This window comes from Balaenoptera musculus, chromosome 18 (assembly GCF_009873245.2).
Source record: "Balaenoptera musculus isolate JJ_BM4_2016_0621 chromosome 18, mBalMus1.pri.v3, whole genome shotgun sequence".
Classification (NCBI taxonomy): Eukaryota; Metazoa; Chordata; class Mammalia; order Artiodactyla; family Balaenopteridae; genus Balaenoptera; species Balaenoptera musculus.
Window position 1 is genome coordinate 1,199,655 of NC_045802.1, and position 25,522 is coordinate 1,225,176.

At 39.5% G+C, this 25,522-nt stretch overlaps 1 protein-coding gene across 4 annotated transcripts in view; it reads right to left on the reverse strand.

Annotated features, from left to right (window-relative positions):
- XPO4 (exportin 4) overlaps positions 1-25,522 on the reverse strand; it is a 112,347-nt gene that overhangs the window by 68,123 nt on the left and 18,702 nt on the right. The window contains exons 1-6 of one of the 4 annotated variants that reach the window (XM_036831074.1): positions 23,102-23,208; positions 17,996-18,150; positions 17,747-17,888; positions 13,644-13,782; positions 3,736-3,852; positions 2,875-3,028 (exon numbers count right to left, since the gene is read on the reverse strand). In XM_036831074.1, the coding sequence (XP_036686969.1) occupies positions 2,875-3,028; positions 3,736-3,852; positions 13,644-13,782; positions 17,747-17,841 (505 nt within the window). In that variant the 5' untranslated portion in view covers positions 17,842-17,888; positions 17,996-18,150; positions 23,102-23,208. Of the gene's footprint in view, positions 1-2,874; positions 3,029-3,735; positions 3,853-13,643; positions 13,783-17,746; positions 17,889-17,995; positions 18,151-23,101; positions 23,209-25,522 lie in introns of those variants that run through there. The other 3 variants (XM_036831073.1, XM_036831075.1, XM_036831076.1) reach the window with 3 other exon arrangements.

Consider the following 25,522-nt stretch of genomic DNA (forward strand, 5'->3'; position numbering starts at 1 on the left):
GCCGCTGGTGAATCCTGGTAAAGGGCATATGGCAATTCTTTCAACTACCCTTGTAGTATTTCCTGCATGCTGAAAATTACTTCAAAATAAAAAGATACAAAAAAGATAGCAGATTACAAAAATTATGAATAGGAATTGATACTGGTAATTTAACACAGACTCATTTAACATACCATTCTAAATGATCAAATAGATTTGATACAAAACACACAATGTATTTTTTACAAGGTCTACTTGCTATTCTGTCTATCCTAAAAGACAAATTGTATTTTAAAAAGACATCAACTCAATATATTAATTAAGCTAAATATGATCATTAGACCTTTTTCAAGGTATAAAACTAAATAATTGGGACTTCCCTGGTGGTGCAGTGGTTAAGAATCTGCCTGCCACTGCAGGGGACAAGGGTTCGATCCCTGGTCCGGGAAGAACCCACATGCCACGGAGCAACTAAGCCCGTGCGCCACAACTACTGAGCCTGCACTCTAGAGCCCGCAAGCCACAACTACTGAGCCCGCGCGCCCAGAGCCCGTGCTCCACAAGAAGAGAAGCCACTGCAATGAGAAGCCCGTGCACCACAACGGAGAGTAGCCCCCACTCGCCACAACTAGAGAAAGCCACGCACAGCAACGAAGACCCAACGGAGCCCAAAATTAATTAATTAATTTTAAAAACTAAATAATTATTCAACTCCTTCCCAGCTTATTGAACAGCAGATCTGCAAGTAATCGCCAAAATTAGAAATTATGGCAGAACTGGGTTCCTTGAAACTAGTTTTCTTAATTAGCACTGACAATGCAGCTTCGTTTAATTCCATTGCCATATTCTTTCTCCTACACTTAAGCTAATCCACTTAAAGGAAGGAATGCTTAACTGTAGCTGTTAGCCAACAAATGGCTGCTGTCGGAACATATATAGGCACAAAGAAACTCACTTGTAAGCCATGAGACAGAACATTGTACGTCAAGAGCAAGATCTACTTTTCTTTAAACAATGAATTCTTTCCGTCAGCAACACTGTAGTCCTGCCTATCATTTTTAGATGACAAGTTTTCCAAAGCTTTATCTACATGCTTTATAAAAATATTTTATGTGTGTATGGATCTTTAGACAAACTGTTTCCAAACTCCCAGAGCACTGTTTCCCTTTACAAAACAGTCACTTTTCAGCCAACTGCATTTTCCCCTAAAACAGAGACTTTAAAATTGGCTACAATATATGCAGTGTAACTTTCCTTGATTTTCCCATATATAATTAATGTTTTGATAGCTCCATATGGCCTGTTACTTTTTAAATCTGTCTCAAAGTTTTTCAACATCTTTCTTTTTTTTCCCTAACAAAAACCAGAGCAAAAATTAAGATTGCAAAACACAAAGGGGAAATTTTAAAAACGCAAACCTAAGAAAATACGTGCCTGTTAACAACCAAAAGGAATATACTGAAGATATAAAATTGACTATCAGGGGAAGGAGGATTAGAGCCTAGGGTAGAAGGGGGCACGACTAACCTCCCGGTGAGCTCTGCCCTGCAAGGCAGCCACTCACCACGACCGCCTCTGAGAAAGAACTGGAGAACTCGGGGTTCCCGTCAGAGACCTATCACCCTACATGGCATCTTACAACTCATTTTCTATTACATGAATGTATTAGCTTGAAAACAGAAGAAAGAGTTACACCTTGCCCCTGCCCCCTTAAAAACCTCACAGTTTACAGCCCAGGTAATTAGCTCAGATCTGTGTAGGTGAGTGCAGAGCTCCCAGCTCATCCTAATCTCTGAAATGGCTGGATATCTATGTCCTATTTGCTTATCATCTGCCCTTTTCTCCTAAGTAGACCCCCCCCAACTTCCTATTAACAATACCTAGAACAGGTTGAAGTAAATTTCCTGTCATTTCCTATACCATAAGGAGCATACCAGATTAAGAAGAAAGAGCACAGCACAGACAGCAAGCTGAGGAACTTCTTCATTCAAGGAGGCTACCAAGAGCTCAATAAACAGTAGCTAACTCCTGAGTGTATTTTAAATGTATTGTTTCATTCAATTCACTCAACAATCCACATCCTCAATTTACATTTGGAGAAACTGAGACTCAAGAGAGGTTAAGTAATCTGCCTGAGATCGGCTGCACCTTGAGCCTGGACCCGTGTGACTCAACTATGACACATATGGGCAGCCCACCATACATTACTGCTTTCAATCTAACAAGGTAGCAATGTTCTAGAAAAGCAAATCATAAACTCTGAACTAAGGAATTGCTTTCTAACACAAATTTCTCCACTTTAGTAAATGATAAAAAAGCAGACACTTTGTATCTATAATATAACCTATTTAAACTTAATTTGTATTCCTAATAAATAACTTGCTAGAAATGGAATTTTCCTATTTTTATACTGGGAACACTCTCCAAAGGGTAAACATGTTACTACCTTATTACCTACACTTGAGCAACTGTAATCCACAAAGATCAAATAGAGAACTCCAAACCCGCCTTAAGGAAAGTCAGTCAAAATCTGAATGGAATTTACATGTTACAGGAGAAAATGATTCGGTTTCTTGGTAAAACGCACTTGCCACCTTTTTCCCTTCCCTTCCTAAGGCATACTCCTATCCCTTGGTTAGCAACAGCCCAATGATCCACCAAATGTTTCCATTTATTCAACCCTCTTCTACAAAGTTATGAATGAAATTGAAAATTTTCTAAGTACTCTACTGCACTGTGGTATTATTAAATAAAGTAAAATTCCATTTCTAAAAGATTCTTATTTTCTTTCAAAAACATGTTTCATAAACCTGCAGAGATAAAGTACTTTTAGCCATAATTAAGTCAATCTATGAAAATGACCACACATAAACCGTTCGGCTGTTGAAAGGATATAGTTTGGAGGAAGGAAGTTCCAGCTCAGGACTTGGTTGGCGAGGGCCAGGTAGCGCTGGAACACAGATGACATCTGGGCGCTGAGGTGCTCCCGCCTGCTGAATTCCTGCAGGACTTCCACCGTGAGCAGGAAGATCTGACGGAGGTCTTCTTCCTGCAGTACATTAACCACACGTGTTTCTGTATCAAAAGCGTATTCAAGATACGGTCCCTTTTAGAACCATAAAACAAAACAAAACAAATAAAAACCTTAAAACTTCCAATGGAAAACATCACTTCTTTAAGGACATCTTCCATTTTTAGGCCTGCTTATAACTTACAGTGATGCCGGCCTGAATACCTTTACCGTCACATAAATGCCACTCCCTAGAGAAGCAGGTCTTGACGACCACGACAGAGCTGAGGGCTCAGCGGCTTCAGTGAGGAGCCCTCGGATTGAAACCAGTGCCTTCACACAACTTTACTTCAGAGCCAAACAATACACACGAAACAAAGAGCCCACACCATCTGCAATAACACTGAAATACACAGCCCTCTCTGGCATATTGCCAGGCCTATTTTTAAGGCCAGCGGAGTCCCACCAATTGAATTAGTTCTATCTAAACACAATAAGAACAAAGTTAATAAGCTAAGGGTCTTAATAGTAGCATTTCCTTTTTGTTTTAAGACTAGAATTAAACAAATAATCTTCAACCGTCAACTATGTTCACCAAACCTATCGCTTTACTATATCCTATGAAATCACACCGCAAACCTTCAAGTATAGGCTCTTGTTCAACTAGATAAAAGCAATGTCCTCACTCCATTAGCAACAAATTGAGTGATCTAATAATTAAAACACAAGAACAAAAATACCGGTACCTGAAAAACTCTTTTGCAGTTGCCGTGGAACTCCATACTCAGTCCAATGTTGCTAGTTTTACTTGAACTTGAGAATTCACTCAATAGTGCAGTTAGAATAGAACAGGCCAGAGTTTGCTGTAATTATTTGATAACAAATAATTGTGAGGCATGATTTTGCCGATGCTTTGTTTCAATACAATATTGGTTCAAACATAATGAAACATTTTTATCTTTAGATCTTCCATCGTATCTTTAGATCTTATACCTACCCGTCTGAAGGTCAGATAAGACAAGATGAAGATTAGCTCTCCTTTCCCAGTGGCCTTGAGACTGTTTAACATTCCTCCTCACTCCACTTATACAAACCTATCTGAGACCTGAACTCAGGACACACTCCTGAGTATTCCTACTCGTACTCAACTACAGAGTGTAAATGATATTTTAAGATGATCAATATTTAACGTATCATTTAGTTGAATTCACACAACAATCCCTATCCCCATTTTACATTTGAAAGAAGTGAGATTCAAAGGGCAAGTAATTCAGGCCAGCTGAGATTTGAACCCAGGTCTATCTGACTCTACGTTCTGATGTCTGTAAAATGTATTTCCAAACAGATGAAAAGTGAAACGGATTTTATAGTCTCCAAAACATTAACCACGGAGTACTCCTAAGTTTTTAAAATTGAAAATGACGATTTTCCTTCTCAATGGCTGTATCCAACAAGCGCCTACTCTCAACTCGCTGCTTTTATTCATAGACTACTCAGACTCAAGGTGCCATGATGGGGACGATACAAATTATTCTGGCAAGTTTCCAAGGGTTACACAGAAATATGCACACTACCTCTGAACAACCGAAAGATTAAAGTCAAGATGATACTATTTATGCAGCTTATACAACAGCTGAGCACGGTCCTACCCGCCCACCAACTGCAACATCTTTGCTCAGAAATGCTTCTGATGTCAGTACCTTGACCTTACAGATGCTTATCTTGGCAAATCTTAGCAAATATACATAAAATTAAATTCCTAAAGATTAGCATGAGTTGATATTTGTTGAAGATGAATGATGGTTACATAGGTGACCAATAGACTATTTGTAGTATATCTGTATATTTTTGTGTATGTCTAAAATTTTCCTCTAAAAAAATGTAAAAAAGAATTAAATTCCTATATGCCTCAATCTTAACTAGGGTAAGTATGATGTATAATTAACAATTATGATGGCACACTAGCCCAGAGACTCAAGCAGTTTCTCAGACTTTTCCACACCAAGAAGCCCTCACAACACAGAATATGTGCAAATACCCTTGGGAATCTGGGGGTATACAGACACGGCTGTGTTCAACAAACAGTAAGTCCTCTGACTACAGCTCCATTAGCTTAAACACACACACACACACACACACACACACACACACACACACACACACACACACACTCTCTCTCTCTCTCTGTAATTGTACTTCAAAATATATTGATACATCTGTTTTAACATTAAAATGTCCCCTTTTACCCAATCTTCAAGAAAAGTGCGTAAGTTCAACTGCCTTTGCATGGACCCAGGCACAAGGAGGAAGAAACCAAGCATTAAAGAGCCTCTTACAGAGAAACAGTTTATCACATACTCACTTCATCTTACAGTTGAAAGAGACCTTAGAAACGCATCAAGTACAATCGTTCATTTTTTTAGTTAACAAAATTGTATTTTAGAAAATGGCTTTCTTTTAAAATGGTGATTAATGATCAAAGTGCCAGCAATCAAAAGTTCAGATACATTTAAATACCGTTGGGATCAACCATGAACACAGTTTTTAAATATAGCTAGGCTTTGGTGGGGAAAGTGGGTAGTATTAAATTCAAATTAATGAAATTCAAGGATCTACCATGATGGATTACAAGACCATATGATTCTGAAAACAATCTTTCCCCATATTTTTTGATTTTCTCCTACCCTTTCTAAATAAGACTTAAGTGAACAGGACACTATGAACAGATACCTAAATGTTTAAGAAAATGTGTCTTACTAAAAAAGGGAAACTAATTTTGGAATCTCAGGTGAGATAATCAATCTACTGAAAACAGAATTCATGCACAACTTATACAAAAACATGCAAGCTGAAAAGAACCCAGAAGCACTATCAAACACAAACTTATCGTTCTTACAAGTAAATTATCTATAGTAGTTTTGCACAAGTAATTTATAACTTGCCACAAATTGTTTTTTAGTGCCAAACTATATTCACCACAAAACGGCATATTTTTAGACTACGACCATATTTAAATTTTTAGTAACACGACCCTAATTAATGATTGAAGCAACATGTACTCACAATAAAGCTTTATTCTTCTGTGAAATAAACACTTCCTAGGATTACAAGCATGTGTCTGTGGTCAGGAAAGGGTAGGAGCAGTGAAAGGGGACGACCTTTCTGAGGCTACTACGAGTTTTTAAAAGTAGAAGCCTCAGCAGACAAACAAGGAGCCCTCGGTGGGACGGGACTGCTTTTGAGATGTAGCAATAAAGACGTCCCACCACAACGACAAACTTCACGACAATGAAATACAAATTCTCCCATAAAAGAAAGTGTGTTCTTAGTGCATAAGCATGAACAAAACACATTCTTATTGTGGACTTAGCTGGTTGAACATAAGAATATTTTGTTTTTAAATAACTTTTTCTTCCTACAAAAATAACCATCCATAGGTTACTACTGTAACATTTGTTTACAGCTTTCCAATTTTGAAATGCAGCTATACATTATTTATTACAATACCATTACTATTAACCCAGTGTACTGTTTTGTATTCTACTTTTTCCACTTTCCACTTATGAAATAAAAGGACAAATTTTCAAAAACAAGTGTCTCCTTACCAACTTTACCCCTCAAAGACTTAAGAAATACATAAAAATAAATTATGCAGCATGGTTAGTGGTAATGCCAGAAGTCAAATGTCCTGGCCTTGACCCACCTAAAATTACCAGCTTTTTAAGAACTAAAATTCAGTAAGATATTTTCATCATTAAAAGATAACCAAACAGTTTAATTGCTCCTTAACCTGGAAGCCCTGAAAGGATTTGAGATTAGCATCATAAACATTAATTATAGGGAAAGCCCTGGCGGTCCAGTGGTTAGGACTTGGCACTTTCACTGTCAGGGCCTGGATTCGATCCCCGGTGGGGGAACTAGGATCCCACATGCCGCATGGTGTGGCCAAAAAAAAAAAAAAAAAAGATTATACTACTGTGGCTCAGAGATGCTAATTAAGAAATTCTTGGAGAATGACGAAGCACTGATTGTACATTAAAAGAGCAAAGCACTTCTCCCTACTCACAGAGGAATCCAGCACACACCGTGTGTCTAAGACGCATTACCCGATTCCACAACCATTTATCAATTAAATCTCAGTAACATAAAGTGACTTGCGGAGCAGGGGCAGTGCACTGAGACAGCTAGGGAAGCGGCCGAGAGGGAGAAAAGAGGAAGCTCCTTCTCGGGACAGAGAAACGGAGGAAGGAAGCGGGGGAAAGGCACCCACAAGTTCTTGTCGTCCTTACCCTTGTGGAGGTTCCCATCTGCCTGCTTCACAGTCTAGGTGTCAGGGGTCAGCCCGAGTGTGTTACCTCTTGAGCCCCCTCCCTCCCCCGATGGACCAGTGCCTCCAGGGCTGCCTCTGCCTCAGGCAGGGCTGGATCTTATTTCTGTACTAGAGGTGGTGACTCCAATACTTCAGAGGGTCGGAGACAAAACCTGTGGTGGGTACTGCGGAGAGATGAGTCTCAATGAAACCAGCTGAAAGGTGACGGACTGACTGGTAAGCAGTATATACGAGGTTGTAACGCTGAAGCGCACAGGGATGAAGCCAGTATAAAGTACCATTAGTACAAATCTTAGACTTCTAAGAGGTTCACATGGCAATGCTTCATTTATCCAGGATCATAAAGAATTCAGGTAGTATCTGTTAATTTTCCAAATGCAGCAAGCAAACACTTTTAATGAAACTTACTTCATGTAAAATTTTCCAAGAGAATCATTTCTAAGGCAATGATTACATGACGTGGTGACAAGGAGAGCACCTGGAGTCTCTGCTGAAACGCACAGGGCGGGGCTCCCAGCCTACGACACCTGGGGGCAGAGCCCCAAGCCCCGATGCACGTCTGCCCACAGCTCTGCCCAATCACCCTGTCTGTGCCTGTCACTCGCTGCTGCTGGCCATTTGACCAGCACTAACAAGCAGTCCCAAAGTGACAACTTTCATTTTCAGTAAGTCAGAAACCAAACAATAATCGTTATCACGACGATCTCCCAAATAAATTCTGAATAACAACACTCTGCGGGTCTCTTTCAATAGTGCAGAAAAAGAAGTCAGAAAATCTGGGCTCTGAGAGTCCAAGATATATCACTTCAAGTAAGTGAGAGCAAACCACTTCATCTACCTGAGCCTCGGTTTTCTCATCTACGAAAAGGGCTACTACCCTGTGCACTGCAGAATTCACAGTCCTAACTTTCAAATCAGATAACGCAACAAAAAGTACTATGTAAATGTAGCAGGTTCTGATGAGATAAGGTGAAGCGGCAACAGTATTCTCATCCTTATCATAAAAAATAACCTATTTTGGCGTCTTAGTCCTTCTTGACTGTTATCTGCAATCCACCAAATTAAAATCACAAAATAAGTTATCGATTAAAAAAAAAAAACCAAAACTAAAGCATCAGTAGAGCAATAGAGCGCGTACTCACTAAACATCACCTGCATTAATAAACCAATGTTTGCCTCTGTGCCTGACACGACATTAACACAAGGGAAGGTGGAAAATGAATAAATGATGTGCTCCCTATTTTTTTTCCCTATTGATGAATTTCAAAGAGAAAAGTTAAATATGTAAAACAAGTAGAAGAAATTCAATGAGGTCTCGAGGTTATGAAAGAGTCTAATATGTTTTCTTTCACTGAAGTACTAAAAAATCACAAGTTAATTCACTGGCTAACAACTGAAGTAACTGCTGCCTTCGCATTAAAAATCTTTCAGCAGAATTCTCATTTCCAGTAAAAGACATTAATTTCATGACAGTGGAAAAACACCCTTCAGAGGTAGTTTGCCTTACTCTCCAGCTTACTGTCACAAGAACAAGATACTCAAACACTAACTCCAGCTGACAACATAAAATACTCTTGTTCAGAGAGAGGATTGTCTCTTATAATAGCCTGGCTCTTACCCCAGGAGCTTTATTACCAAGAATAAACTTTATGAAAGGTTGCCATACATAAAGCAGACTTCCAGCTGCTCCTCTAAGCAAACATCAATGAGACTTGTGATAAGAGAGATTAAGTTGCTATCACGTCCGGGGCAGCACTGCAGCAGACGGGGAATTTCTCACCCTCTTCTCTCTAGCACGGCAAAGAGGAAGAAAGGAGGCTTAAATGATATGTTCAACAGCTTTAAAAGTGATTTAAATAGGCCTACTGCTTTCAAAGGAAATAAAACAAACATGAAATAGGTTAAAAATTTAGCTTAAACGTTAATTAAAATAAAAAATTTGACCACTTTCTTTGGGAAGTGAGGCCTCTGTACGTATCCCTCCCAGGTCTGACGCCACTGCAAAGCAAGGTGACGCAGCCACAGAGGGAGGGCAGCCTGTGCACAGACTGGAGGAGACGGCACAGGACGTAAGAGCCGCACGAGCACCGTCCCTCTGAGAGGACATCACGATGCACAGAAAACTGAACGGGGCTACAAAATACAATCTCCATAGGAAATCGTTTAACTCATAAATATCTACAGAGAACAAAGACCAGAAGATACTTCTCAGAGCGTTTAAAGGAAAGCTAATATGTTGGTTATATATTTTTTAAATACTCAATTAGTTTCCGTTAATGGATAATAGTATAAATACTTTCTTCTGATTTTCAACACTTAAAATATTATTTGATAGAAAGAGATGATAGTTCATGTCCTAAGATTCTATAAACAAAGGGTTGTGAAACCACTAGGGACATAAAACAAACATTCGCTGAATGCTTACTAAATGCACTTAATATTGTCTTTCCTCTTCTGGGCCTGGATATTACCACATTTATTCCATGTATTAGTAAATCACCACCTAGAGAAGTTAAACAATTTTTCAAGTTCAGTAGGTAGTAAATGGCAGAGCTAGGATTTGAACCTAAGTGTGAATCCAAAATCAAAATCTGTGTTGTATCATGTTATCCTGCCCCTAAACTCATTTAAACATGCATACTTGACTAGCATGATGTTGGACCGAAAAATACACTCTTAGAAAGCAAGCAGGAAAGCCAGACTACGTACAGTTTCCAGTCAATTGGGGTTGATTGGAAGCATCATTCTAGAAGATGTGCAAAGGTAAAGTTAGTCACCTAACTTAATAATTCATGAGGTCAACCCTTTCTTTCATCCAAAGAAAACCAGAGTCAGTTATCTCTTCCTTTCAAATATCTCTTAAAATCACCTTTATAAAGAAAGTTTCTAGCCAACATTATATCAATGTTCTGATTTTACCATTTTACTTTCTTATCAAAGTTTTAAACCTCTCTCCCACTGCTATTCATGTCTCTGAGACTAAGAAAATCTTAAGTAAATTCTTGAAGCACTCCCACAAATTCTTAACAGTCTGAGAAGAAGACAGAGAGGAAGACAGAGTAAAATGCGGTACTGGTCTGTAACCTCATTTTTTAGACCTGCTGAATGAGCAGGAATGGCTCCAGGCAGGAATTCTAAACTTGCCATATAAATGCAGGAATGCTTTCTGAGTTCAGTGTTTTCAGTGTGGTCACCAAAATAAATTCATCCAGCAATCTTGAAATTAAATTCTACCGCCCGCTACTGACTTCTTACTGCTACAGAAGTTCTCAACCCTGTTAGCAGAAATTCAACTTTAAAAAACTCCTCCTGCTTTGGAATATTTCACGAGGATATTAAATTTATCCACTCCCCTCAAAGCGTATGTACTGTGAACAGAGCAAAATCCTCTCTAACTAGACAGCTACATCTGTTCCAATCATTCTCAGAACATCAGTTATTTCAGTGGCTCAAAAAAACCAACTGCCAGGTTGCAGTGGGCCTACTTTTTGTGGTGGGTCAAATTACCCAGGGGAGAGGAAGCAGAGAACACAACTCCCGAGTGTGCGCCCATTCCTGAGGGGCAAGGGCTCCGGATCCTTCGTCATCCGGCTGCCAAGAAGCTACTCGTGGGGGTGAGAGCAGACTGTAGAAATCCCACCTTAATACTGAAACCCCAGTCAACATGATCACCCAACTACAATCATAAAAGCAGAGATCCCAGAGTTGCTGCTTAAGTTCCTAAAGTTTAAATCCTGGTCAATCGCAATGAGCTGGACTCCTTCACTGCACACCGTCAAGTGAAACAATGTGTCACCTGACACATTAGGAAGAGAACCAAACTTACGAAGAGTGACTTGGTTTAGAGCAGCAGGGCTGGGACGATATTCCCAGTAGCAGCCTGAGTCCCAAGCCTTTTCCCTACGAGTTCTGCCTAGTCAGCCCACCACTTGATTTTCCCCTGACCAACAGTGACGTCCCCCTTGGACTGCGCACACGGCCATTAGTTAGGCAGGAAACGCTAACAAAAATCCAGGCAAATGTAAGACTATGGATATATTGATACAATGAACGTGGGCAGCCCGGAAGCATCAGTATCTCGAGAGCAAAGCTCTTCATCAGAAATGGGAGACTACGTCTACCAATAGAGAGAATTTTGAGAGCATATAGATTATTATTAGTAAAAAGTAGCTTCCCAATCATTTTCACCTCAAAAAACTGTAAATGGAATCTTATCTGGGGACTATTTTCAACAGAGCTCCTCACTACATAAAACAAAGCCAAAATAACTCAAAACGTAACGATTCAAACATGCACATCTTCAAAGTTGTTAGTTTTAGATAAACAATTAAATTTTAGAATACTAAGATTAAGTGTTAGGAACATAAAATTAGACCTTTAGATATTAAAGTCTCTAGACTACACGGTCCAATATGGTTGCCATTAGCGACATGTGGCTATTTGAATTCAAATAAAATTTAATTAAAATTATATAAAATTAAAAATTCAGGGGCTTCCCTGGTGGCACGGTGGTTGAGAATCTGCCTGCCAATGCAGGGGACACGGGTTCGAGCCCTGGTCTGGGAAGATCCCACATGCCGCGGAGCAGCTGGGCCCGTGAGCCACAATTACTGAGCCTGCGCGTCTGGAGCCTGTGCTCCGCAACAAGAGAGGCCGCGATAGTGAGAGGCCCGCGCACTGTGATGAGGAGTGGCCCCCACTCGCCGCAACTAGAGAAAGCCCTCGCACAGAAACGAAGACCCAACACAGCCAAAAATAAATTAATTAATTTAAAAAAAATGTATTAAAAAATTCAGTTCCTTGGTCACACAAGTCACATTTTAAACACTCAAAAGCAGCATGTGGCTAGTGCGGTGCCCACACCCTGGAGAGGAAAGATACTGAACACTGCATCAACACAGAAGGTTCTACTGGACAGCATTACTCTTGGAAGAAACCTGTCACAAAAATAACATAGAACACAATATCTACACAATCAATAATCAAAACACAGATAGAAACATTCTGTATCTTGATTGTGCGACTGTTCACTGGTACACAGAACTGTCACAACTCACTGAAAGGTGCATTTTCAATGGATGCAGTAACGCATGTAAATTATTCCTCAATAAAGTTGATAAGGAAAATTCCAAAGGAAAAACAAAAAACACCTAGGGTAGATACAGGAAATCCTGACAACTTGCTCATTTACTCCTTCGGTGGAGACCCTGCTGGGTCACTCCCAGCAGAGTGGAGGGCAGACGGCAGGAGCGGAAAGGTGAGCGCACGTCTCTGTGTGGCGAGGAGAGACTCAGACACTGTGAAAGGAAAGGGACAGTGCGCACGGTCCTCCTAAAATGACCACGGCACCCTAACTCACACCACAAACAACCTAAAATCACACCGCGCGCTGAGGGCCCCCTGAAGACACCATCCATACAGAATCGTAAAGGGTACAGCCTCACAGATATCTTTCAAATGATTAAAGAAAAGAAACTGGGAAAGTGAAAAGACTACCCAAAATATTTAAAGATTTAATACCTGAGAATCAGAAGAGCCAAGACTGGCACAACATTGTAAATCAACTGTAATTCAATGAAAAAAGAAAAAAAAAAAAAAGAAGAGCTAGGTATTGCCAACCCCAATTCAACATGAGTTAAATCTCACCCAGCTGATAAAAGTCAATGGTTCCAGCCAACAACCACAGCTGATGAGTAACACCAGCTCCAGCTCGTCTGGCCTCTGACAGGGCGGCCACAACCCGTCACGCTCCCGGCTGACCGGTTCTCCCAGGCAGATAGGAGGTGGAAAGGGGAAAAACCAACCAGGCTCCCCAGAAAACTCGGGAAGCTGACAGTCACACCTGGTAGTCATGGCATACCTTGGCCTATTAGTATTGCAACATTTAGGAATTTTTATGTCAGATATCATTTTATATTTTATTCACATTTCCATTATCACTAGTACTTGTCAAAGGTTTATTAAAAATAGGGGGAAATGTTCAACAGAAGGGAAATGGTTAAGAATATTATGGTACATTAGCTTGTAATATTTGACACCATTAAACAGGGTTATGAAAACTACACGAGGTTTATGAACTTATGATGATTATGAACACTGGCAACATAAGAAACAGAATCAAACGAAAAAGCAAAGTATACTGTATCTACAGTACGTGCACATGTAAAAAACGGACTAGAGGAAAACATGAACAAATGGAAATTGCTTGATTTCTTAGACTGTGCCTTTTTTCTTTTATGTAGATATCCATTACTGTTGCTATAATGGTATTTGCGTAATACAAAATAAAACTTTTAAGTATTTACGAATAGTTAGCACACTTACCACAGTGGGGTTGCCACTACTTATCAACTGGCTGACTTCATGAAAAATGCTTTTGCAGTCAATTGATTTATCTAATGATCCTCGTTTTACAATTACTGCTACTGCTAATAGAATCTGTTCCCGAACATACTTTTGGAGGCTGTAAAACATAAAAATCATTGTGAAAACTTTTACACAAATCCAATATAAAAATACTCCCAAATTCCTCACTGTGCCTGCAGCTGCTATCAGCACGGCTCACGTCTAAGGTAGCGTGCTCCTGGTTACGCGCTGACTCCACAGCCAGAGACCTGGGTTCGAATCCACACGCCAGTTATCACTGGCTGTGTGACCCTGGGCAAGACCGTTCACACTCAGAGCCTCAGTTTTCTCACGTGTGAAATGGGGATGACAGTAACAGGGTTGTCACAAGAATTACATATTCTTAACACCGCACCCCGTGCACACTAAGCGCTACGTGAGTGTCAGCAGCTCCGGTGGTGTTATCAGCTCACTAAGAGCCAGGTGAACATTCTACCAGTTAAGAGACACATTCGGACCTAATCTCCATCTCCAACCAGCAGTATCATCTTAGATCCATTCCCTTTAACATGGAAAGGCAACATGCTAGCTAGCCAAGATACAACATTATGGAAACATACACGCTCTTCTAAACCTTTGTAACTGTTCGTACCTAATGTTCGTATCTGTCCCTCAGTGTGGTGGCAGAAGCACCCATCTCAGATGGAGGCCTCCTAAAAAGGGCCGTTGGGCCACAAGGGCACACGGATTTAACTGCCTTTTCACAACGGTTTCTTAAAAAGAAGGCTCAGAAAACATAACCCTGAACTTTATAATCCAGCCTCTAGAATGCCGTACAGATACAACCACCACATGCCCTTGGGATAAAACCCAAATTCCCTAACACAGCTTATAAGCAGTGGGTCCCATCCCAGCCTTCCTGGGGTACTCCCAATTTACCTGCTCTCCAGAACAGTGACGAATAGTGCTTTCTTTTACTCTGAAGATGTCACCATTTGGACATAAACGATATGGCCACCCACTTCTAAGGCCCTTCATGGCCAGGGATCTGCTCCCCTCTCATCGCAGCCCCTCCACGCACTCTCACGACCACAGCTACACCGAACCTCTTTCAGTTCCCGGCCTGTAAACGCCACTCTCTGCACGTGGCTGGTCAGTACACAGAAGGGCTCCCTCACACTTCACGCAACACGAAGCGCACCGCGCCGCGCATGCTGCTGCAGTCCCACAGAAAAGCACGCCGCCTGCCGCATAACGCGCACTCCCCAGACGTTCATGCAAACGAACGAACGCGTCTCGCTCCGTCAAGAACGGAAAGTATTCCTTCAAGACAGACCTGAAACGTTCATTAAGCGAATAAAAGCAAAGATCCTACCGTGTGCAAGAATGTGAATTAACCAAAGGGAATATTCGTACTTTTGAGGGGACACAATAGTTTCAAACACAATGACTGCTACTAGAAATGTACATAAAGCTAGCTTTAAACATTGTTACTGGCAAAAATTATAAATTACTAGGAAAATAAATAATAATACCCAACATTTATTGAGTGCCTATGACCTGTCTTGATATAAACTAACTTCACAAAAATTAATACACTTAATCCTCACAATCTTTTTAGTAAAGTACTATCAGTACTGTTATTCACTCTATTTAATAATCAGAAAATTAATGCACAGAGAGGTTAAATAATTTGCCCACGGTCATGGAGTTACGTGGCAGAAGGGGGACTCACAGCCCCTTTCTCGACCACTATGCCATACTGCCTTTAAAAAAGTGTACCCTGGCGGTCCAGTGGTTAAGACTCTGCACTTCCAATGCAGGGGGTGCGGGCTCGATCCCTGGTCAGGGAACTAGATCCCACATGTCATGCGGTGTGGTCAAAAAATTAAAAAAAATAAATAAAAATTAAAAAGTGTACCCTGCATTTCACTCTGTGCAAATTTTAATCACAATTAGGAGGAAAAAAATAGAAAAGGAAAACTTCCATGCATGCAATGGGAAGTACACAACATTACGTACTTAGTATTCTACAGTATATAACCTGTAGCGTTCCACCTATGCAGAGCACCAAAAGTTTTAACTTGACTCTAATCCATTCATCGGACACTCTGCAAGATTAAAATGTCTGTATCATGAAAGACCAAAAAAAAGGCAGAATTATTCTAGATTAAAAGAGACACAACAACTAAATACAACACATAATCTGAGGCTAAATCCTGGATCAAAAAAGTAACCTATAAAGGAGGAAAAGGATATAAACAGCATTTTTCAGAAAACTGGGAATATCAAAATATGAGGTCAGAATTACATTAAATAATATAAATATAGTAATTATATCAAGAGTATTAAGATGATCTCTTAGGAGAGACATGCTGCAGTCTTCAGGGATGTAGTATCCCTAAATGCTGGCTGAGCCTCTACTAGGGAGAGGGCACGTGAGTGTTCCCAGTACTACTCTTTCAACTTGGTTGAAAACTTTTTTTTTTCTTTTTTCCAAAATAAGAGTTTGGGGGAGTTCCCTGTGACCTAGTAGTTAGGATTCTGGGCTTTCAGTACCATGGCCCAGGTTCAATCCCTGGTGGGGGAACTGAGATCCCTCCCACAAGCTGCGCAGCAAAAACAAGAAAGACTTTGGGAGACAATACATAAGTGAACTATTTCAATGTGGAACCCTACAGTCAACTCTAAAATAGCTCCTGAATCAAAATTATTACGGTGAGATGATTCTGGATAACATGAGAGATGACATGCATACACACAGCTGAAACCGCCGAGCTCAGTGGGGGTGGAGGTGGGGCTGCGATAAATCAGCAGCTCCAGGGCAAGTTAGTATCCACCCAAAAGGGCTCATTAAACAACCGATTAAAATTTAAATAAAGGAAGAAAACCAGCATGAAGAAGAGAAAGCTTTGAAACAGGGGCAAGTTTTCCTTATTCTGTTAAAATCAGAAAAAATAAGCCACACCCTCACTCAGCGATATGTACACTTGCTCGTCCCTGGAACATGCTGTCCACTAAACCTGTCATGCTGATCGGCTAAGTAACACTTGGTTTTCTTCTCTCATACATTTTTCGATATGTGAAGCACTTATTAGCACTTTACTGAGTGCAAAAGTCATGCCAGTAAGTATTATTAAATTTTATGAACTCAGAGGCTGCCAGTGAAGTCAGCAGGAACAAAGGTATGACAGCACGCTGGACTTACTTGTAAAGTTTTATGCATCTTTATCGCCATCAATCAACATTCCGAATTACCAGCATTTCTGATTATGTAACATTTTCTTCACTGAGTGTGAAAATAAGTATCTACGAAAAAAGTATTCAACGGCACAAACTGCATATATACAATGTATGCTGCCTCGTCTTAGAAGACAACTTGGAATTAAGGGGACTTTAAAAAAAAGATACAGAGGAAATGAATTTCTCCCAAAGTTGTACGGCTAATACTTTTCCTCATTTGTTTTTAAATCATACAAGCAATGAATACACACAATCTTGTAAATTTTTTAAACAATACATGTATAATATAAAAAGAAAATTCACTTTCATCCCATTCCTCAAATCTGATCCCCTATCCAAAAACAACCGCTAAAGAATTTGGTGCTTTTTCTTCTACAACCTTTTCAATGCACGTTTCTACGTGCTGACACATATATATACGTGTAACATTTGGTTTGATAATGGTGCCTGATTTCCCCTCACCCTCCTGGCTACTCACTTACGTCTTATAATACATACCAACAACCAAAAGAAGATCAAGTTAAGTATAAAGGATTTTCGACAGAGTCAAAGATCAACTTTTATTTATAACCAAAATCCCGGAACTAAACAACAACAAAAAAACCCTAACATCGAAGCACAATCTCTTCAAAGAAACAAAACCCAGTGTCACAAGCTTAAATTAAAAAGTATTCTTTCATTAAGTCCCAAAACAACCTACAATCGTGTGTGGGTTTTTAAAATACAAGCCCACGCAGAGCTTAACCATAAATGTCAATCATTAAAAAGCAAAGGAAAAGCATCCCAAAGGATGGCTCAGGGAAGCGTCTGGCCTGGCGGCGCCTCCCCTGCGCACTTACTGAGGCCTCTGTAAGACGTAGGTTAAGAGGAATGTGCGCAGTGACTCGACGCTCCCTCTCTCCAGGAGGATCCACTCGCGGACAACGGCCTCCATGACGGCTGTGGCAGCTTGAAAGAGGACGTAGTCTACCTTACTCGTTTCTAAGGAGGAAACAGACACCTTCTTCAAACAGCAGCTCACCTTCCCCTGAACATTCTGCGTTTGTTAATTTTAAAGAGAACTTTCAGACAAGGAATGAGATGGTTACCTGTTCCTTTTTTATCCAGTGACCTTTGCTCTAGCACCACAAAGAGGTTAGTTCCTCTCAGAAGACACCTCAGGCAGGTGGCAGCTAATCACCGATCACAATTTTCACAAACTTTCCTCACCTCTCTTCAACTGTTACTTCCAAAGCATGAAGAACTAAAAAATAACACAGCTTTAAAAAAAATAAAATAAAAATATAAAGCAATCAGAAAATTTCCTAAGAGATTCTCACCCTGTGCAAAACAGAACTTTGTATCAGAAAAGTATCTAATAAACTAGTCTTTGAACATTACTATCTGCGATGAGCCATGCTGTCAAAATATCTGTTTGTTCAGTAATTAATTCAGTAATTAATTAAGCTTTCAGCAGGATGGCCCATCTCCAATAGCAAGTTCAGAAATAAACACAATCATGTTCATGTTCTTTTTCTCAAAATGTTAAAAAAAAAAGGGGGGGGTCACATTTACACAAGGTGAGAAGTTCTTGTGTATTTTCTGATTGCAATACTGATCAAACTGAGTAAAATCCCAAAGCTACACTCAGAAAGATCCAGCTTTAACTAGCAAGTTACAGTATCCGAACTAAGAACTGAATCAGGAGGGGAAAAAAATAGAAAATTAACATACTGAAGAAATATTTTACATTAATTTTCTATTTTTTCTTTTATTCAGCAATACCACTACAATCAGTTTCCAAATAGCATTATCAAAAGGGAGAAACAGTCAAAATGAAGTCAAGAAAAAGCAGAAATTTTTTGAAGCTCTACAAAATAACCATCATGCGAAACCCATGCAGAGTCTGATTCAACTCCTGGGTATTTGCCAAGATCACTAGACAGGAGTGCCTGGAAGCCCGAGAAATACCTCTAGGCACAGAATAGCACCTTCAACAACTTCTCAGAAGAGCGTGAAGATACAGGCAGGCACATCGTTTTCTCTCCATTTCAAGCACAGATCATTTAAAAATATTACAAGTGATCTTGACACAATTTTCTATAAAAATGTGCGAGGAAAGGTATGCCTACATCAATTCCTATCACACTGGACTACAGCACAGGAGTTTCGAACATATTAAAACTAGTAAGAGGAACCAATCTGGACCTTTATTTTTTTTTAAGTTTGATTAGTCCATGCCATCTTAACATGAATTCTAATTGAGATGGTAATCAGAACTCACAAAAATTTAGAAACCTTAAAATATAATGAATAAATAAAGCAACAGCTTCCAAAAATGTAAACCTATTATAAAAAGATGTGTTTAAAGTTCCAGGAGAAAAAAAAAAGTGTTTTATTCAAAGAGGACTTGAAACAGAAACCAGTTCTATCTATTTTGCTCACTAAGGAGAAATATGGTACTGCCTAATAAAGGTAATTCAAATCATCTCTTATTATAAACCTCTTCTTGAAAGAAAATGATGGTTGTTTGCCTATCTGCACTTTCTACTGAAATAGTAAACATTCTAAGGACCTGAAATTCTTAACCATGGATTTTAACAAGGAAGCAAAATTGTAGGGACTCACAGAATTTTAGAAATAGAACTCCGAAGATCATCTAATCCGATCCCTGCATCTGACTGTTGAAGAAACTGATGCACCAAGAGACTGTGAGAGGAAACTGCAGCCCGCGTGGCTAGCTGATGTCCTCTGGTGACACGCGCCTTGCCCTAAATGCAGGTGCCAACAAGACAAGGCCCGGCACACACTCCTGCTTCTCGTGAGCAATGAAACATGCTCCTGTCTAACTCCTTGCGCTTACAGCCTAGCTTTTTTCTGCCCCCTCCCCTTTTCTGCAAGGGTCAGTAGGGGGACAATTACAGAAAGTAAATCACATTCAGAAGTTTTCAAGATAACTCTTTTCCTTAGATTTCTCTGTTTTGTATCAAATGAAGATCTCTAAATTACTATTCCTATAAGAAACTGTCTCTAAGAATGGAGGAATCTGAAAAAAAGAAAGCCAGATTCCAAATTTAAAAGTTTTCCTAACCGAATAAATTATACTTTCTCATAGAAACTGCCATTGGCCTTCATAAACTGCACTTGAACATAACAGAAATGTGCAGAAGATGCTCGCCGGAGCTCTGGAAGCCTGCCAGCAGAAGATGAGGACGTGACACACACAGGAGCTTTCTTCTTGCTCTGTGCTGGAAAGATGCTCAAAACTGCCAGCTCCGTGTGCAGAACTCACAGTTCAACTAGAATTTCTAATACCCTTAGGGATGATTTCCCACTGACTAGGACACTGTTTAGATGACAAATTAGTTTAAGCCACTTTAGCAGGAAGCTTTCACTTCCTACCACAGTAACTCTTTAATAATAATTACGTAAATAAAATTCACATGTATCTTGTCGGCCATCTGAAACTAGAGCCAGGGAGACTACAGCGAGAGTGAAGTTAAGGGCCGAGAGGAAAAGCGCTGCGTTCTGGCGTCCAGCGACTACACTCCCCTCTCTGGCCTCGGAGTTCCTGTCCAAAGCAGAGGCAACGTAAGCTGCACAGCGACACACACGCACACCAACAGTAATACGTCTCAGGCTCGTTCTGTTTTGTCTCGGCTACCTCTGAGATAAGAAACGAAGGAAATCCTTTTCTCCCTGAGAAAAGGGCAAAAGAAAGCTGCCAAGTTAGCTCCAGAAGTGCTGGACCGACCCCTCAAAGTCTGGGGGTATTTCTTTAACAAGAGCAGAACTCACAGGTTTTTTGAAGGAACATCTGACCCTACAAAACTAGTAAATTCCTAAGTGCCAAAGACTTCTGAGGCCAAGAAGTCTGAAAGTGCTCTTCTAACAAAACGCACAACCATGCAACATGCACACGCACGCAAACGCACAAACACACACACACGTGCACACACAGAAAAGAGCAAAGAAATTAAAACTACAGTGAAAACAAAAGAATAAGACGAGAACGAAATGAGATAAAATGAGAAACATAATAAAACTTAAGTTAGAAGTGGGAAGGAAGAATTTTAAGAGGCCAGAAAAGGGAAGCATCCAAGAGAAAGTCTCCCCTTCATTAGAATCTATCACCCAGACATTCTATAAAAATGACTTATAATCCCGAAATAAGAATGTGAAAATTCTGGATTGCGATCGACTGCCACGTGCATGAGAAGTCTTCTTAGAGGAATTAACCTTTCTGGGCTGGTGGCAACTGAGTAAGGAGTTAAGATTTTCTGTGAAGTTTAGATGTAAACATTAATGTAACACAAGGCTTTGCAGTACATTAATGATTATGCTTATAACACATGCACCCAACCTTTTAAACAGTTAATGTCTCAAAACCCAAACTGCTTCCAATAGTGCGGCTGGAACTAGCAATACTATTCTTTAGAAATTCTTATCAGGAAAACAAAAGTATTCTAAAACAAGCTCACATCATAACAAAGCAATAGTTCTTCATAAAATATACATACTCTAAAAAGGAAAGAGTGGTATAAACAAATACACTCTAATAACATACTTATCACTTAGATCGGGTATTTCCAGCTAGCACAGAAGGACAACTGAGTCACAGTCAGTCGGAAGTCAGATGAAACACCGCTGGGACCCTGTTTATGCAGTGAAGGCACAGCCACAAAAGCCAGACTCAGATCATCTGAGGTTTTCTACATCTATTAATGCTGAACAATTTCAAGGCAGTAAGGATGAAGTAAAGCTCCCTGAAATTCTTAATGATGTTTAGTTTTGCTTCTTTTAATTTAACACTGAGTTATTCTCCACAAGATAACAAATTTTCTTAGTGCCAGAAGCAAATTCAACCAAGTATAAAAACAGACTACTCAAAAAAAAACCAAAAAACAAAAAAGCCCGCCTCATTTAGAATTAAAGGTGGTTATTAAACTGCTTCTCTAACGTAAGATCTGACTCCTGAAGGAGATAAGGCCGCCTTGACCTCCGATGCTAGCTCCGTGCAGACAGAGGACAGAGCATTTTTCAAAGGCCATCTGAAATGAAGTAACGGGGCAATGACATTTACATGACTGTTCACAAAGTGCTTTCATATGTTACTACATCTGCACCTCACTACGACTTAAGACAGTCAAGTCCGTTTAAGGCAAACGACATCATTATGCCCATTTCACAGATGAAAAAAGGGCCTGAGAGGTGAAGTGACTTCCTCAAGCTGCTTCCAGGCCGCAGGCACCCCAGCGCCCGGCCCTGCCCACTGAGCCCCACAGCCCTCGCCCCAGCCCTGAGCTGGAGAGCACTCTGCACACAGAGCTGGAATGGCAGGCTGTTTCCATCCAGACACCAGAGTGCTGGTGGCTACGGATTAGTCTTCCTAAAAGCACAAGAATACAAGGTCAGACAGTTTAGTTCCTAACACTCAACTAACCAATTCTGTGGTCACGGACAACTCAAACAGCCTTCCTTTCAGAGCCTTCAATATGGGTTACAAAAACAGTGGCTCCAATTAAGAAAAACAGCCAACAATTATCAGATTATAAAATAACAATAACCAATGAAATCTCTCTTAACTATTATTGAAAAATACCTAAGAGGCAGAGAAAATGCCATCTCTGAATAAGTTATGACTTCTGTGATAATTTTTAAAGGAAAGAGATCACTTCCATACATATGTCAGATATAAGGTACTCACAAAACATTTTTTACAAGAGTAAAAATCAATGCTTCATTTTAGGACATACAATGAAGATCCTACACAGAACTGACCAATATTCGCTAAGCGAGCTGAGTACAAACTATATGGTTTTTAAAAAACGATGAAAAAACAACTAAAAGAAACTGTAGAAACCCCAAAAACTAATCTTAATTTTAAAACACTGGGATACGTTATAGTACATTTCCTATAAGTGATACCATACTTGAAAACAACAGAAAAAACATTAGATTTTCCTCCCACCATTAACAGCCTTGATATTAGAGTCAATAATAAAACAACTTATTGAATGTTTTATTTAGGGAAGAAAAATCCAAAGCAAAATCAGAGCTTTCTCTCTGGCTTTATGGAGTATCTTTAAAGCCACTTCAGTGGAATGATTATTAATGGAAAATTGTAACTGTACAAACCTACTTATTTTTAAAGGAATTTAAAATATCTAAAGTTCAAGATAGAAAAACTAGGTATTTTTAAAGTAAACACTTACCCAAAATATGCTTGCAAACGGCAAATGGTGATTTTGATTTCCTAAATGACAAGAATATATGCTCAGCATGCTGGCGCTGCTCAGTGTTAACCATGGAAGGTGGTGCCTTGAGATTTAAAAACAAACACAAACACAGAGCACACTTGTTTAATAAGGAAGCTTGAACAACAGCAATCCTTTTACCCACAACAAGAGAAATATTTTCACTTTCAGGGGACAACGGGAGTACAAATTCTTGCTTAATTTTTCTTAAGGAACTATAGTATTAAACTTCATAATAAATATTTAAAATACAGTTTCAGGGAAAAGAAAGAAATTCCCGCAAGGTTTGGATCAGAATCCTTTCAAGTTGCCTACATTTAAGAAAGATAGATATTTATTTATTTAACATTTTTTTGTAATTTTTTTAAAAAAACATAGCCTACTCATTGCCTTTTATTCCGAAATATACCACTCCATCTAAATTGACCAAGTTCAAATAATTTCTGTTCTTCAGCCCTGGTGAAATTGAATCCAAAGTTACTAAAAATTGATTTCTAAAAACAATCCTTTAAGATAGAAATATTATCAGATAATTCTACCTCAAGTTTTCTAAAATCACTATTAAACCAGAAAAATTAGGGACAGCAAAGTTTGGAGTTTACAAAACTCCTTTCTGAATAATAAATTAATCAGTCAGAAAAGCCAGACTTCTCTCTCAACAAAAACAGCTTCTGAAAGTCTGCTCAGGTTTTTAAATTCCATTTTGTTCTAACAGTCTTTCTTCCAAAGATAATACTCTTCTGAACCAGCTCTACCTAAAATATACACTCCTAAAATATGCATTCAAAGGTTATCTTTGACCTTACTGAGACCCATCTGAAGAGAAGGAGAAGAGACTGCTTATACAGCATACAGATCAAAATATCAGATTTCTCAATTTGGAAGGGGAGGGAAGGGTGAGGGTAGGTGGCAGGAAAATAAACCTTTGTTATTGTAACCAATATAAAGTGGGGAAATCATCATTTCAACTGTATTCAAAGACTCTGGAAGATGAAAAACATAACCAGGTACATTAGATTAATATTCATTATAAACTATATCAATTACGCAACATTAGTTACTCTACTTTCAGTTAAAATAGTAAAAAAGAAAAAAAAAGAAGTAAATCCAAGAAAAATTAACTTTGACTCTCTTGCCTAAAGGAATTCTTATAATTAGCTAAAGCCAGTTCAGACTACTATTCCTAATGATATAGCACCCTCTACAGCTCTCTAGATAAAAATGAAAATATTTCCGTTAAAGAACTACATTTAATAGATAACAAGGATACACTGTACAGCACAGGGAATTACGGCCATTATCTTGTAATAACCTATGATGGAATATAATCTACAAAAATACTGAGTATGGGGGCTTCCCTGGTGGTGCAGTGGTTAAGTGTCCGCCTGCCAATGCAGGGGACACGGGTTCGATCCCTGGTCCGGAAAGATCCCACATGCCGCGGAGCAACTAAGCCCATGTGTCACAACCACTGAAGCCCGCGTGCCTAGAGCCCGTGCTCCGCAACAAGAGAAGTCACCGCAATGAGAAGCCCGGGCACTACAACAAAGAGTAGCCCCTGCTCGCCGCAACTAGAGAAAGCCTGCGCGCAGCAACGAAGACCCAACGCAGCCAAAAATAAATAAAATAAATAAATTTATTAAAAAAATAAGAAATGATAAAATCACCTAGAAAAGTAATACAGTAACAAAACAAAAATAAATCAGCACTATTACACTATCCTCAACTTTTTTACTACATTGCTCAGATTATAACATGATCTTTCAACAAAGTATAAATGAAATCTGGGAACACCATCTTTGTAGTCTTCTTTTTTTTTTTTTTAAGGTTTCATTGAAGAGTGTTGAGAATTGAGAATTTTTCATCTTCTACCCATAATGACAAAGAGAAAAAAATTGATGAGGAAAGGCATTTCACAATTAAGAGATAAGTCAGAAGCTGAATGCAAAAAGACATACAGCAGCACACTAAACCTGCACTGTCCAAAACAGCAGCCACTAGCCACATTTGTTAAAATTAAATTAAACAAACAAAAAAATTCAGTTCCTTGGCTGCACTAGCCACGTTTCAAGTGCTTAACAGCACTCGTGGCTGGTGGCTACCACACTGGACAACACAGGTTCAGAACATTCCTGTCCCTGCAGAAAGTTTTAACAGACAAACTCCATCAATGATGATAAAACTAATCATGTAAGTGTAACCTCAGAACTTGAGTCTTGAGATGATGATATTCTAGATCAGTGGTTCTCAACTGAGGCAACTGTGTCCCACAAGGGACATCCAGCAATATCTGGGGACATTTCTGGTTGCCACACTGGGGAGTGCTATTGACAACTAGTGCACAAGGGGCAGGGATGCCGCTGAACATCCTACAGCGCA